The 17,422-nt window shown below is 34.4% G+C and overlaps 1 protein-coding gene across 1 annotated transcript; it reads right to left on the bottom strand.

The window, feature by feature from the left end:
• Positions 1 to 438: 438 nt before the first annotated feature.
• LOC127290616 (uncharacterized) lies at positions 439 to 3,846 on the bottom strand. Its single transcript, XM_051319310.1, has 2 exons — positions 1,806 to 3,846; positions 439 to 650 (listed from the first exon to the last, which is right to left on the bottom strand). The coding sequence occupies exons 1-2, from the start codon at positions 3,844 to 3,846 to the stop codon at positions 439 to 441; spliced, it is 2,253 nt and encodes a 750-aa protein (XP_051175267.1).
• Positions 3,847 to 17,422: the final 13,576 nt, after the last annotated feature.

Below are 17,422 nucleotides of genomic sequence, written 5' to 3'. Positions count from 1 at the left end.
TCGAGACCTCCATGTCCGGTTGCATATTTAGAAGTTACGTTTAAAAAAGATAGTTTTTTAAAAGTAATAGGTAGAATTTTTTGTCAAAAAATATTGCTTATGCACTACTAACACTCATTTGTACATTTCTTTGGTTTGCTTTCATTATATTATCTTAATGGAAGGTATCTACTAAAATGTATTCATAAAATAACTAAAAAATTAGAATTACATTTTTTTGGCAAAAAAAATTGTTTATGTACTACTAAAGATCATTCGCACATATATTGTTAGTTAGTTTTCTATCTTAATGGAAGATATCTACTAAAATTTATTCATAAAACAACTAAAATTAGAAAACTTCACCTGAAGGCAGTACATTTATAGATGGAGCTATAGAAATGTAATTTTCAAAAAATATTTTCTTTTTATCAAACATAATATAGGATTTTCTTAAATTTATTTTTTTACTTTTCGTGATTCTGCCTTTCTTTGATTATCAATCCAAGATTTCAATTGTGCAGGTGTCCTTTGTAAGCTGCACTTTTCAATTATATATTTGCACTCTTTTAAGCTGGGTAACTTTCTTAATGTCAATATATCTCCTAATTCTTCGGAAATCATTTCCTTCTCTTCATCTGTCCATTTTTTTCGGTTATTAAGTGATTTTCCTGAAAAAATTTATTCATTTAAGGATAATGTAAAAAAAACATATTTGAAGAAGGATACAATAGATAATACTGTGCAACAGAATTTTATTTTTTATTTCTGGGATCGCATAGGGTGATTTTTACACATTTTCTAATGCTGAACGCAAATCTAAACTTGTAATTGTTCCATTACTCTAGGTTTTTTGAGAAAATTGATCTTGAAAATGAAAAAATGCAGTTTTTAGAGAACTGATGTAATAACTAGCAAATGATCTAGTTATTGATAAGAAAATACAGAATCATTATTAGACACTATCAAAGATTCGACAACCAAAGTAAAAAGAAGCAGATGATCCAAGAATAGTTTATGATCTACTTAAAGATAAAAAAATAAATTATTATTAGAATAGATGAATTATTCGACAACCAAAGTTAGAAGTAGCAGATGATCCGACCAAAAAGTAATATATATTATTGCTATTGAAGCCAAGAATAGCAGATAATCCACTTAATGAAGACATGATAAATTTGCGGCCTTCTAAAGCAAGAGCAGTAGACGATATGAACAATAAAAGGACGATAGAGACGAACTATCAAAATGAAAAATAACGCAACTGATGCAAGCATAACAGATGATCTAGTTAAAGACAAGCAATGAAATGATTATTAGACAATTTAAATCATTCGACAACTGATGGTAAAAGTAGCCGATGATCCAAGAATAGTTTATGATCTACTTAAAGATAAGAACAGAAATTATTATTAGAAAAGATGAAGTATTTGACAACCAAAGTTAGCAATAGCAGATGATCCACTTAATGAAGACATGATAAATTTGCAGCATTCAAAAGCAAGAACGGCAGACGATCTAAACAATAAAAGGGCGATAGGGACGAACTATCAAAAGAAAAAATAACGCAATTGATGCATGGATTTCAGATGATCTAGTTAAAGACAAGCAATGAAATAATTATTTGAAAATTTGAATCATTCGACAACTGAAGTAATAAATAGCAGATGATGCAAGAATAACTGTTGATCTTGTTAAAGACAAGTAATGAATTAATTATTAGGCAAGATAAATCATTCGAATAATTTGAGAATGTGCTTTAACTGAGTTATAATATTTTATTTGCGTTCTTTAAATGAAAATATAATATATTTAAATAAACTTACCAGAAAGTTCTAAAGTTTCATCAAATTGCTTGCCATCTTCCACATCGTCAGCTGTAGATGAATCGTATTCAATTGAAGTAGAAGTTCTTTCATTTGGTAAGGTAGAATTATTATTCTCGAATTGCTCATTTTCAGTGTCGTTAGTATTATCTTCGTTCGAATTAGGTTTGTCTGACTGTGGTCCTAATGCTGCTTCTAACAACTGCGAAACTTCGGTAATTTCCCTTAATGGAAGTGGTAGTCGATATATATCCTTATGGATATCTTTACTGTGGCCCATAAACTTTGCAAGATCTGACACTTTTCCATCCGTAGTTCCTTTTGCTGCAGTATACGTTGCTACATGTTTGCGAAGTGCCGTTCCTCGAAGCGTTTCTGGAATATTTGCTCCACATTCCAATGAAAACTTTCGCATTAGTGGGCATGCCCGAAGATAATTTTTTGCAGTATCGTTTGTTACTGCTATCCCAAAGACATATGGATTTGTTTCCAAGACACCGGCTTTCTTTCGCAATTTTAAAATTTTATTTATGTAATTCACAACATCAGATTCTAGTATAACTGAACCTTTTTGTCCCAGTTTTGTACGAAGAGACATACTTTCATATTTCGCAGCTACTTTCTGGGCATTTTTACTTAAAGTATTGAACATATGTGCATCATTACTGTTATTTACGGATACTCTCTTTTCAAAGTCGGCTATATAAATTCGCTCCAATTCACCAGCTCTCTTGCGATTAAAAAGTTGCATGATTATTAATGTAGCCTCAGACAATGATTTCCATGCTTCAATTTTAAATCCTTTTCTTAATTTATTTACAGATGTCTCACATATATCTTTTAAATAAGAATATAAACTTTGAATGTCGCTGTTTGATGGAATAATTTCTTTTTTTGATATTTTATGCTGAAGCTGGTTTTCCATTACGGCTTTGTTCACTGCTGTCGGGAAATCATTTTCGTACAAAATAAGAAAGTTTTCAGTATCCTTTTTCATATCAACATTTTGCGATTTGATACATTCAGCTATCCACGTGTTAGCACATTTTTTAATAAGTGTTCCTAAATTCGATGCAACGGAAGGAGATTTAAACAAGCGTGTTTTGACGTTGTAACCAGCACAATCTCTGACAGCTTTAATAAAATGATCATAATTTTGAGGCCTAAAAAGAAATGACAATTCAGTGATTTCTTTGTTTGACTCCAAAAGAGCTAATTTTAAGCGCCCTAGCAATCTCAAATGCGACCGTATCATGTCGTGTTGATGTTTTGGAGTATACTTTTCGCATAATTTGTTTCCCATTATTATAATTAATTTATCATATCGAATTTGCTTTGTTATTTTATCGTCTTTTAAGACTGGCATAACTTCTTTTCTCAGAACCTCACCTGCAAGAGGATGCACATTCGGCATGAATTGACGACTAGTAGTGAAACAATCTTTGGACCCATTCTTGTGATTCGGGTTACAGGATTTATAATGAAGACGAATTGTCAATTTTGAGAATGTTCCTTTACAATATGAACATACTGTGTAGTCTTCTGATGTTTTTTGTAATCTATTTTGCCTTCTACGACATGGAATTAAAATGCCAGTATTGAAATTACTTTTGGTGTTGTGAAGATAATTACCTTTCTTTCTAATATTATTTATCAACGATTTTCTTGTTTTTGAATTTTTAGGATAAGCAACAAAGCGTTTTACATTATCTTCTTCTTTATGTACGTTCTCTAAATGCCTGCCTAATTTAGATATGAGTTTTTTGCAATATATACAAAAATCTTTTTTTGAATTTTCTTTAGATGGAGGTATTTGTAAGAAGCGAAGATCCAGTTTTGGGACTTTTTCGTCCGTATTATTTAAAGACTTTGACTTGCGTGAGTTATTCGCATTCTTGGAGTTTGAATTTTGAAGAGAACCAGTCTCATTTGTTGAATTAGGCACAAACTCAGGATCCTCATTTGAATCATCTGGACCAGAAAATCCATCAGAGAGGTCAATTTTTTGACGCATAAGCTTTCTCCGTTTACAAACGCGCATAGGTATATTAGAATGTTCAGATTTAAATTTTCGTTTTTTTAAAAGATCTTAATTTTCCAAAACTTCTAAGTTATTTTTATTAGAGGTATCATGCAATTTTTTAATTCCAAAAGATTTGTTTACTCCAGAACCATTTAAAGAACATTTCGTTAATATTATTGAAACTTCGGATAAGTTAAAATCACTTGAAACATTAATTGATTTTCCAAGTGGAGTTGAGTGTTTGCAATTTTTGCTTTCGTCAAAACTAACATGACAAACCTCATTACTTACATCTAGCTTTTGAATTCTGTCACTTAATTTATCTTTCTGTACATTTGAGACCAGTGGTATTTCTGAAGATTCTGAAACAATAAAAATAATTTCAGGCTAAAACCATCATGGAAGCAATTATGAAAATTTAAGTATCTAGAATGCAAAATTAAAACAAAGATAATTCATTAAAAAAATAAATATTTTTAAAAGAAATAAATTGTAAAGAAGGATATTAGCTGTCATATGTGTCATATGTGATTTTCTACTTTTTTCCAAGTGTGTTAAATACGTGTGAATTTTTTAAAAAACGCAAGTGCAATTTTTTTGTGTAGTGTTTACATTTGGGGAGAGTAGTCAGGGTTAGACAGTGATCAGGGTTGGGTCATCGCGTTTATTTTTGTTTTATCACACTAGAGCCAGCTGTCATTGTATGTAAGTAATTGTTAGCAATGTCAGCGAACTTTTCACATACTTTGCAGTGAAGTGTGCGAACAATAAAGACGTCTTATGCGAGTCAGTGATATAGGCTCTACAAAAAAACTTTTTTGTTGTTTCAAAATAAGACAATTAAGTGCATTCCTATTTCGAGTTAGTTCCTTGCTAGCTTTGCTAACGATCAGTAATGTTTATCTTAAATAAATCGCAATTCCTCTTTAAACCTTTTTATTCATTTTCTGGCCATCGCGCATAATCTCCGCTAACAGGTTATGGGCCCAGACCCGCGATAAATATCGTAGATCAGTATACAGCTTTTATTTTCTCGGTTGAAACGATAGACTAAATACGCGAAAGCGAGTGCACAGCCTAAAAATGTCGAACTGATTCAACACGAATTGCGTACGTCCCGAAATGTCTTACGTATCCAACCAAGTCTGGAGAAAATTAGAGCAAATATAAGCGTCAAAAGGTCCAGCTCGCAAAGCCACCTTGCTTAAACGTTTAACGCAGCTCAAAATGTCCAAGGGCGATGATTTGAAGAAACACCTCGGCGAATTTTTTGACGCTGTAGGTAAATTAAATTCTATGGACGTCGAAATAAACGGGGACCCAACACCTTCGACAATTTCCGCTGTGCCATAGAATCGCGAGACCAACTACCAGACGCTGAAAGCCTAAAAATAAAAATTCTTGAAAAATTTAACGCCAGACGAAACAGTGACGAAGCAGATAATGCCGCCAAGTTTTCCAACCATAAATGGAACTACTTCAAACCGAGGACCAGTGGAACGAGGATCGACACAAGCAACGACGGATTCAACATCGACGGAAATAAGAACGATGGAAAGAAATTCGACAAAAGATTAAACAAACAACACCACACCTGTGAATTTTGGAGGACAAAAGGACATAAAGAGTCTGAGTGTAGCCACAAAAAGTGCCATTAAAATCAATCGGCAAATAATGTGGAATTTGCGCAGTGTTTTTTCTCCGAAAATAAAGTGCAGTATAGCCCCTATAGTGATATCTGGTGTATCGACAGTGGTTGCAGTTCTCATTTATGCAAGGATGAAAATGCATTCACTGAAATAACGGGTACGAAAACCATCGTCAAACTGGCAAAAAGTGCGACGACCCCAGTTGTAGCAAAAGGCAACTTAAAACTGATAGTTGGTAAATCGAACACTGTGACATTAAAAAATACTCTATATGCACCAGATCTTCGAACAAACTTGATGATTTTTAGTTAACAATAATGGTCAAGTGGTTTTCACGAAGAAACGCGTTACAGTTACGGAACTAAACGGAAAAATAAAATTGACAGCTGACCGGATCGGTGACCTTTTCTACATCCAGAACTCGGAAGAATCACACCTCGCATGCACGACAGAACACACCAAGAGCGATATAGAAACTTGGCACGCACGGTTAGGCTACTTAAATCAACGAAACATGGTGCACATGCTAAAAAATAATTGCGCAAAAGGATTCAATTTCGACATCTCAGCAAACCTGAAAGATTGTACCGTTTGCCTGGCCGGCAAGTTCACGAGTACCCTATTCACCAAACGAGAGATATCGTCAATAGCACAGCTCGAATTAATCCACACAGATGTATGCGGAGCCATGAGGAACATATCGCACGTTGGGACGCGCTACTTCATCACTTTTACCGACGATTGGAGCAAATAGTGCTAAGTTTACTTCATGAAACAAAAGAGAAAAATTCCTAGAATTCAAGAACTTCGTCGAAAATCAGATCGAAAGAAAAATCAAAGCCGTTCAGTAGGATAATGGCCGCGAAATTCTCAATAATCAACTAAGTGAAGTGTTAAAAAAATCCAGTATTCAGCATCGATTAACTGTCCCACACACACACACCGCAACAGAACAGTTTGAACAGAAGCCATAGCAATGGTAAATTATACACGAAATCGATGTGTAACCAAAGGATTGCCAAACGGGACTCTATTCGAAAGATGGACCGGGGAACTACCGAACATTTCAAACCTTCGCGAATTTGGAGAACACGTTTGCATCCTCGATAAAAATCCCACAAAAGGAAAATTCGACCCGAGAGGATTAGCGTGCATTCTTTTTGGCTACGCAGACAATTAGAGAGCCTATCAGATATGACTACCGGACACGCAAAAATTATTTTTAACATATGTTATTAGAAATTTTAGTCGACTCTGGGTGGTAAAGTTGAGCGCACGTCCCTTGATGTTTCATGGCGGTGTTCGACGTCACGTGATCATTTTTACGAGACGCTGGCAAGGACCGGCATGGTCACTCTTGTTCCGTGCTAACAACGTGTAAGAGGATATCAATTGTATGAAAATATAATTATTGTGTGTGAAAAGTCTTGATCAAGTGTTTATTGTTTGGTGCTAGGATATTGTAATAAATTGTACGAATACGACCTCTTCGATTCGGCTCAAATTTTTTTTAACGTTTTACATCCTCCAAAAAAAAGCTTCATGATCAATTTTCAAAAATTTGTTCAAGAAGTGTGTTTTTAACTGAACTTTTCAAAAATATTCATGCAAACAATTAAAATTTAGGGTCAGTTGGGGTCCCTACTGAAAATTTTCATATAGGATCTAACATAAATTCATATATTAAAATCCACATAAAACCCTATATGTCATGTAAGAAACTATATTGGATCTTATGAAAAATCATATAGGAAATTGAGACATGATTTAAAGTGAGATTCGATGTAAATTCTTAAAAACGTATTCTTATGTAATAAACTGAAAATTCTTATATGAAATCCTGTATTGTTTCCTTCATATAATTCTATATGAAATCTTAGATAGACATTTCAGAATCTACATGAAATCCTATGATTTCTTATGTTCCAATCAATCACATATATAATTCTACGTGAGGATTTTAATATGATTTCATGTCAGATTTTTTGTAATAATTTTTTATTCAAGAATTGAAAAAAGATTTAATGTATGGGGGATAAGAAGTGTTGGAGCTTTATTTACAGTAACGATGTTAATCGTTACTTATATTGGTTGGTATCTGTCAGCGTTTTTACCCCTCTTGATCAGTCAGATGTTTAGTATTTCAAATCAGCGTGCCATGAACATGTGTTCTGGCAGTTTTCCGGCGTGAGGATTTGCGCATGTTTGTATCGCCTAAAGGCCCGATCGTCAGCGTCGTTATCTAGGTTTTCCAGGGAGCTGCCGCAAAAATCTTCCAAGGAGAAGGATGTAGCGATAAGGGTGGCGAAGAAAAGAGATAGCACGCTCTTCTTAACAGATTAGGAGATCTAGGGAGGTCGGAGTCAATAGACACTCGATTTTGGATCGTATCAAAAGGGAGACCCTTTGTCGGGGCTCATGATTGATTATCGCGTTACACGCTTAGTTATTCTGCTAATATTATGTAGTTTGGTTAAATAAATCTTTATTTTTGTTAACGAAATGTGAGTTATTGTATTTGTTATTTGTTGTTGTTATTTTGATTTATCAGCGTCAGTCAACGTTGCCTTAGTGTCAGCATTTCAACGTTGGTGAGTTCTTTTATGGTTAATCTTGTTTTGTGATCATCAAAGAAACGATGGTTTTACTTGGTTGGAATCTCCCTTTTGTATATTTCAGCGTAATTTGAGATAAGTATTTAGCGTTCGATTAATGTGGACGGTGCACGCGGGTTTTTATTAACGCGCGAAAGATTACCATTATACCCTAAATTTTCAAATTTTTGGGTCATTGAGCACAGCTTTTTATTATTAACCAAATTGACAAAAATCCAAGTGAATTTCTGTTATGGACGTTATAAGGAATAAGAAAATATTTTTGTACAATTTTTAAATCTTTTTTTTCAAATGCAAGATTAAAATTTCCAGGAGGTACGAGGTTAATACTTTTCACAAATGAGTGTTGACGTTTATTTCATTTTTATTGACTTTTGTCACTTTTTGATCTGTGTTCCCTTGGACTGGTGTAATCGTTCGTTTTTGTGCTTTTAACTTTGCATAATCTTTGTTCTTAATTGTGTCCCACCGCAGTCTGACTTCGCCTGTATGCAGTGATCTTTTTTGTGTGCAGTCTTTTTTCTCGCCTGGTCCTTTACTTTTCGGCATTCTGGTGTGAAATTTTAAATCGTCAGTTGTTTCAATTTTCGTCTTATTGTTCACTCATTAGTATGTCTGTAAACACGGACGAGGAGAGGTGGAATCAATTGTTTCAAAAGGTTAGTGATCTGTGGCGACTGAGGGATAGACCCCTCACTTTTCGCCCCTGACAAGCGGTTTCTATTAAGGGGGGAACACTAGTTGTAACTCAAAAAATAATGCTTTTTTCAAGAATATTTTCCAAAAGAACAATGAATCTTTTTAAAGAATACTATTTATTAGTTAAAAGTACATGTAAAAAGCTGTAATTTAAAAGAAAAAAAAAATTTTTTAACAAAAACTTTTGGAGATATGAGCCATTGAAGTGGCGTCTTAAGAAAAAAGGCGAATTGCGGTGACCAGCATTCTGCAAGTATACTTCGTCTGAAATACAAAAATGAAATTGATTTACATTTATTATAAGATTACACAGCCCCACAAAAAAAAAAAAGTGTCATGTACTTTTGACCGGAATACCCTAACCCTATGTATTTTGACGCGCTGAACACGAATCCGAAGTCTGTTTTGCTCCATCACGTCAGGATTTTTTTCTAACCTCAAAAAACATGTCGGATTTTGTGAAGTAGGCGATTTTTTTAAAAATTGATGTATTAACTTCAAACTTGGTATCTGGGGGTTTTTTGTGTCGCTGATTACGAATCTGAAGTTAGATTTTCAAAATCCAAAATGGCGGATCCAATATGGCGGACGAATTTTGAAAAAATTTTAAGATTTACTTCAAACTTGGTATCTAGGGGTTTTTTGGGTCGCTGATTACGAATCTGATGTCAGATTTCCGAAATTCGACATGTCTGATTCAATATTAAGGAATTATTTTTAAAAAATTGTCAGATTATTATGAAATTTGGTATCTACAGGTTTTCTAAGTTGCTGACAAGTAACACTAGGGAAGTGCCATACGACGATTTTTCTGAAACTTGGCAGTTTTGTAGTTTTTTAAAAACAATTTGACATGTATGTTTTGTTTTTCCCCAAAAGCTGATTTATGGGGGGAACTACCCCTTGAATTTTTTTTTGGTAGGGGGACATTATTTTACAAAATTTTTTAAAAATTAATGTGCAATAGTGTATCTGGGGGTTTTTTGAGTCGCTGATTACGAATATGATGTCAGTTTTGAAAAATTGATAATGGCGTATCTAATATGTCCGATAGAAGTCCATGTTGGATATGCCATTTTGAATTTTTGAAATCTGACATCATATTCGTAATCAGCGACCCAAAAAACCCCCAAATACCAAGTTTGAAGTAAATCTTAAAATTTTTTCAAAATTCGTCCGCCATATTGGATCCGCCATTTTGAATTTTGAAAATCTAACTTCAGATTCGTAATCAGCGACACAAAAAACCCCTAGATACCAAGTTTGAAGTTAATACATCAATTTTTAAAAAAATCGCCTACTTTTCAAAATCCGACATGTTTTTTGAGGTTAGAAAAAAATCCTGACATGATGGAGCAAAACGGACTTCGGATTCGTGTTCAGCGCGTCAAAATACATAGGGTTAGGGTATTCCGGTCAAAAGTACATGACACTTTTTTTTTTGTGGGGCTGTGTTATCTAGTTCGTGATCGAAGGTTTTAAAAAAAAAAAAATTTGACAAAATGGCGACCTGTCAAAGTCAAAAGTATGATTTTCGTTAAAAAAATACGGTCGATTTTCAGCTATATAAAAAAAAGTTTTGCATAAAAAAAAAATCCTTTGATCACGAACTAGACTTATATGTGTAAATGAAGCACACTAAATTTTAAATAAATCGGTTTAATGGTATTCGAGTAATCGTGGTCACCGACTTGGAAAATGTCATTTTGGGAAAAACGCATTCAAAGTTTCAACTTACTTTTTTTTGTTCAGAAGAAATTTTGTTTCCAAGTTACAAAGAGTCATCGATTCCCGGACCATATAATAACTCTTCCGCAGTGGTTGCCGTTTCTAAATCATAGGAAAAGGCCATCTGTCGTTAGGGTCAGGTATGGCTGGCCACCTTGTATGAAGCCACGGGACGCGCCGATGCAGTGTTCTGTATATCTCATTTATTTTTCACCGGATCAACTTTGAAATTTACAGACACATTTCTAAATATGTATACTTTAAGAAAATGCACAAAAAAAAATTGATTTTTCGAAAGTTACAACTGGTGTTCCCCCCTTAAGGTGAGGTTAAATCAGTTTAGCCGCGAAGTCAGTCAGCGCTTGCTACTTGTACTTTAAGGACGCACATGCGTCAGCCGACCGGTCAAGGCTTTTTAATCTATTATTACAACGATATTTATTGTTAATTAGTTTTGGATCCAATAAATATTTTAGTTCGTTATAATTACTTGTGTCATAAATCTTTATTTGGGCGATCACGCGAAGGACAGTAGCGTCCACCTACATAACCTCAACTACTCCAATCTTGCTTGAGGGAAATAATTGCATCTACTGCACAAATAGCTACAGATCTATCGGCCTCTCACTCTGAACTTAAGAAAGAGATACGGACTACAAACAGTATTTTGGAGACGAATGTCACCAGACTTGAAGAGCACGATAAACGCTTGTCTGCTATTGAAAATTATGCGGCACGTTTTTCTAATTCTCAACGTAGTAAGAATATCGTTCTTTTCAATTTGGAGGATTCTGTCACCGTCAATGACAACTTATTTCAAACGGTGGGTGGATTATTTGTGGATGTGGGACTCAGCATCCCGGACTTAGCAGTTGATGATATCTTTCGCCTGGGAAAAGTTAAGGGCAATCGTCCCATATTGGTCAAATTCATTTCCGTGCGTTGGGAACATCGTCGCCAGCTGTTGGTTAAAGTTAAAGAGTTGCGTGAATCTGGAATTAACGCGAAGATTTCTAATAATCGAATTGTGACTCTTGAAAACCCTTCTCCTGCTAATCAAGTTGCCTTGATACAACGTGAAGTTCCGAAGGGCGTTACGCAAGGCGGGGCCAGTCCCCAGGAAAATTTTGAAATTGTGAAACCTAAGAAAGGACGTCCCTGTGGTTCCACCAAAAATAAATTCGACGGGGCGGGTTCACATCCGATGGACAGCTATCTGTCTCCCACCATTGGCGGGAGACATTCTTCTCGTCTCACGGTTTCTAAAAAGCAGAAATTGGACAGCCAGGAATAAAAACCACTCTACAAGGGTTTCTCTTTGAATGTTAGGAGAGGTGGTGAGAAAAACATTTTCTTCTGGAATGTGCACGGTCTTAACAATGTTGTGGAAATTCGAGATCGGTTTAATACGCAAGATATTATATGTCTTTGTGAAACGTGGTGTGAATCGATCATGTCCAATTCGATGTTTGGTGATGGCTTTAAAAACATTCAAGCTCCTGCGACAAGGTCGTATAAACACGGTAGAGCGAAGGGAGGTCTACATACAACCCGAATTTGTACTCAGTTTCAATGCTTTCTATTGTTCATAACCAAATTTTTGTTAAAGTTAATTCTCGTTTAAATGATGTTTGTTTTTTTCTGTGTTTGATTTATATAGCCCCTGACGAAAATTTAGATAATTTTTTTGATAATTTTAATACTAACGTTTTTAATATAACTTCGTCGCATACTGATATTCCGTTAATTGTAGGAGGGGATTTCAATGGTAGGGTAGCGGACTTGAACCAGTTGGATCAGAATATTTTTTATAATATTAATAATGTATTTCATACGAGGACTTCGCATGATCAAATTTTAAATTCGAAAGGTAAACTGATTGCTAACCACCTTGAATCTAAGGAACTTGTCCTATTGAACGGTCGTTGTTTTGGGGACATTCCGGCTAATTTTACTTTTTTAAACTCAAGGGGTGCTAGTGTTATTGATCTGATTTAGTGCTCATCCTCTGCCCTCCCCCTTATTTTAGGTCTTAACGTACTTCACTTGGCTACTTCTTCTGACCATTTTCCTGTAATGCTAAATATTTTATTACCTAGCCGTGAATATGTCAATTCGCGCCGTGTTAAACTTATCTTTGATACCAATAAGGCGAATTTATTTGTATCTACTATGGCCTTCAGAGAGGAAGTGGCTAATATGTATGGCGATATCGATGTTTTAAACTCCACGGTTGTCTCTACGATTTGGGATGTAGCTGTGAATCTGGGTATGTATGTTGCTACCACCTCTAATAATATTTTGAAAAAGAAACCTTGGTATGATCTGGAATGCAAGCATTCCAAGAAAAATGTAACGCTCGCACTTAAATTATGTAAGGAAAAGAAATTCGCGGTACTCGAGCGTGAAAACTATTTTAAAATTAAGATCTCTCATTTAAATCTCTTAAAATCTAAAAAAAGAAAATTTGGTTTAGATCGTTTAAAAATTATTAATAATTGTAAATCCTCTGAGCAGTTTTGGAGAGTCATTAATGCGTCACGTCTACATGTTAATTCTCGCTCTGACATTGACATCGATACCTGGCATTCCTACCTTCGGGATTGTTTTCCCCCACTGGCTAGCGTTTCGCCGACTAGTTTGTGTGTTTTGTCCCAAACTGTCCCTGAACTTGATCAATGTATTACTGTTGAGGAGATTATGATATGTCTCAAGAAATGTAAAAAAAATTCCTCCCTGACACTACTTGTTCCAGCTGTAATCTGGAAGACGAAGATCTTTTATATATTTTAACCTCTTGCCCAGCTTGCGAACACTTGTTCGAAAATTTTGTTTCCGATTTTTCTAAGAATCTTTCTCCATCTGAGAATTGGCTAAATGTTTTATCTTCTGATAACCGTACTTTAATTATGTACTCGACGACCGTTTGTGTATGTCAGATTAACAGAAATTTGTATTTTATGTTTCTCTTTTTTTGCGTGACTTCCTTGTAGACACTGTTCGTGTCACAGACAAGTGTAATAAATAAATAAATTATTTGTATTACTTTGCACAAATATTAGTTTGAAATAGTACAACTAAACATTTTTCTGTGTGTACAACCTTAAATACATATTATTTTAAATTTATATTTGTTAATTTTTGAAATAATTTAAAGTTTAAATCATAATTTATTTTCCATTCTCAATATAGAGTTACTTTAGTAATGAGATAACCTCAAAACTGAAATTCTTAAATTGTAAGGGAAAGCTAAAAACTTTTTAACTTTATGAAATTAGTAAATTAAAAGAATCAAAGAGATCAAAGTTTAACCTATGTTGCTTTCGTGTGGAACGCCCCAAATAAGTCGAGTGTATAAAATAATGAAAATAAGTTTTAATAACACAGGCACACAAAAAAAAGTTGTTTGTTTTTTCAAGTTGAAATACCTGTCCTATAGTATTTTGGCCCGCTGAAAACGAATCTGATGTCAGTATTGCTCCATCATCCTCTGATTTTTTTCAAATCGAAAAAACGACCCTTAATAGGACAAATTCAAATTTCGGAGATATGAAATTAAATAACTGGTTTTCTGTAAAAAAACAGAATCTTACATCAACGTATTTATGCTCCACTAACTCGAAAAGGAAGCCAGCACTGATTCGTCGCCTTCTGAACTTTTTAAGCCGAAAAAACGAGCGTTATGATGGCCGATTTTTGCTGGATGCTAAAAAAGAAACAAGTACAGCGGGAACAAAAAGAAAACGCAATTCAATACATCGATCATTTGAAAATAAACGAGTTCGTTTCAATATAAAAGTTGAGTAGTGAGATTTGAAGGAAAGAAGCGAAAATGGAAGGAAGTATAGTTCTGTCTTGAAAATTTTTTTAAAAATTAATTTCTTTAAATTTGAATTGGTCCATTTAAGGGTGGTTTTTTTTATTTAAAAAAATGTAGAGTGTGATGGAGCAATTCTGATTTTGTTTATGAGTTCCTGGAGAAAAAGTTCTTAAGTGTAAGATTCTTTAATCAGTTATTATATATTTTCTCCTGAGTTTGATTCTGTCTGATTAGGGGTGGTGTTTTCGATTTCAAAAAAAAATTCAGAGGGTGATAGATCAGTGCTGGCTTTGTTTTTGAATTAGTGGAGCATAAATACGTAGGTGTAAGTTTCTGTTTTTTAAAGAAAATCAGTTATTTAATTTTATATCTCAGTAGTTTGAATTTGTCTGATTAAAGGTGGTTTTGCGAATTAGAAAAAAGTAAAAGATAATGGTGCAATTCTGTCTTCAGATTCGTTTTCAGAACAGCTATGTCTAGTTCAAAAAACAGACAACTTTTTTTGTGTGCCTGAATAAGTAAAGGCTACTTACTTTCAGACGTGAAGCACATACTTTCACATTTTGCATCATTAACGTCCCAATCATCTCCAACAAAATTTAAGATGTCAGTTGCCCCACTATGTGGAGGACTTGTTAAATCAGATAAATTTAATGACTTTCGTCTTTCGGTTTTTGTTGGAATTAATAAGCTTCTTGTTAATCTAACATATGGAATTGGCAGTTTCTGTGTTGAAGAGAGAATGTTCAACGACTTATTTTTTTTACTATTTATTGTGTTTAAAATCTGTGCAGTTGTAATATGCTGGTGAATCAATTCATTTTGTTTAATCAATATTTTTTTCGATGATTTAAAATCAACTGAAATTTGCTTGTGACTACTCTGGACATCCACAGCTGCTTGTGATTCTACAAATCAAATATATGTTTTTAATTCCTAAGCACATTCAAAATAGAGTTTTCTATATTACCAATAGCAAAACACTATAGAACAATATCTAAAAAATGTAGTAGGTGCTTCAACAATTAAAAAAACAATTTAAAAATATTAGTTAAGTTAAGAATCCCTTCAATAAGTATATAAAAAGGCATTAGATGCCTGAAATAATAGTAGTAATAGTAATACTTATATTACGATATACTAAAGTTTTCAAAAAGTATAAGTATAAACAAAAATCTTTTGACGAAGTAAAGAAGTACCTTAAATAAGGTGCCAAATTCTCTTTCGCGTATATTCGACATAGATGTAGATCCTTACGGTTGGGAAAAATTTATAGAAGATTCTGTACAAGATCGTATTCAGTTAGCTTCGATTTGTGATAAAAATTGGTATGAAACGAAATTTGACTTAGTTAAATATCATCCTAGTCGATTCGATGATTCGAAAATTGATAATGACGAATTGTTCTATTTTCGATCAGATTTTAAAAAGGCATTAATTGACTATGAGAACCCTTGGAAAAAAGTAGGCAAGCCCTCGGATATTATGACAGTTCGTCGTGAGAAACATGATTTACCCTTAGCAGTTCATCTAAGCAAAAATAAAACTCTTGATAGAATTCATCAAAGTTATTATTGGCCAGGTATGTCGCAGGATGTTAAATCTTATGTTTCGGATTGTGAAGTATGTATCAAAGTTAAATATAAACAAAATCCTATAAAGGCTAAATTAGCTACGCGATCTTTACGACTACCGTGGGCTCAATTGTCGATTGACACAATTGTTTCTCAAACCCGAAGTAAAAGGGAAATTCGGATATTATTGCTGTTCACAATTTATATATTATGTTAATAAAATTATTTGCTGTTCGATATCGAACCAGTATAATCGTTGTCAAAGTGCTTGACACTGTTTTTGATCGTTGGGGAATACCTGAATCTATCGTTACTGATAACGGGAAATAATTTATAAACAAAGATGTCAAAACGTACATGTTGACCAGAGACGTTAGACATATTACCACCTCGTTAGCACATCCTTCGAGTAATCCGGTCGAGCGTGTAAATTGGACAATAAAACCTATAATTTCCGCTTATATTCATCGAGATCATAGATAATGGGATGAGAATTTGTCGAAGATACAATTTACATGTAATACTGTGCCCCATACCGGTTGAAGTTGACGAATTTCGTCATAAAATTGAAAAAAATTGCATATTTATTCTAAAAAAACATGCCAAGGCAAATACCGATAGAGAAACGTCCGTTGAACTTAAAGTGGGTATGGAGGTCTATTATCCGAGCAAAAGGTTAAGTAATAAAGCTGAAGGTTATTCCTCAAAGTTGGCTCACCGCTATTTAGACCCTGTTTTAATTTCTGAAGTTTATGTACCTGGTACAGTCCAGTTGACAGACAACTATGGTAATGTCGTAGGTAAATACTCTGTAACAAATTTAAAAATACCACGGTGAAGTTTGCGATTGTCATAAATCTTTTTTGTAGATCGGCTAATTTGGACGACTCCACTTCTTTGGATCAACGAACTATTCCAAATCGACGAAAATATCAGCACTGACAACTCGATTTTGTTTTGTTGCCTTTCAAGGGAAAGTGAAAGAAAATGTCTGAAAATTTCGAATCTAATGCCGGAATTGAACTGAACGAGCAGTGGAATGAATTGAACCGATGTAAAGTGGAAATGGAGGAAATGTTGCGGAACATGAGTTACAAAATTGACAACTATAAAACTCGCGTTGATTCAGTCGACAGGCTATTCGATGACCACCGTGGTCTCATCGACGTGTGAAGATATTCAACTTATGCAAGTGAAAACATCTGAAGCCCAGCAGTTGATTGACGAGATAAGCAATTAAAAACCACCAAAGATCGAGTTCTTTTATACAGTAAGAGTACCTCTCATGAAAGTGCGCGCTGAAAATCAAAAAAGAAATCGCATTCCAAATGTAAACCTGTCATGCTCGAGGGTGTGAGAAAAAAGCGACTAATGGTTATGCCCAACAAACCGGGATAGTTTGTTGCACCATCAGTAAAGGTGGAACCTTTACCATATACTGTCGATGAAATCAACGGATCCCAAGGGTGCGTGAACTGTAGGTCACGTACACACGATTCCAGAAGATGC

This window comes from Leptopilina boulardi, unplaced genomic scaffold (assembly GCF_019393585.1).
Source record: "Leptopilina boulardi isolate dan_hultmark-lab unplaced genomic scaffold, ZJU_Lbou_2.1 LbouV2_75, whole genome shotgun sequence".
Lineage (NCBI taxonomy): Eukaryota > Metazoa > Arthropoda > Insecta > Hymenoptera > Figitidae > Leptopilina > Leptopilina boulardi.
The sequence above is the reverse complement of the archived record's forward strand: the minus strand, read 5'-3'. Positions and strand labels throughout refer to the sequence as shown.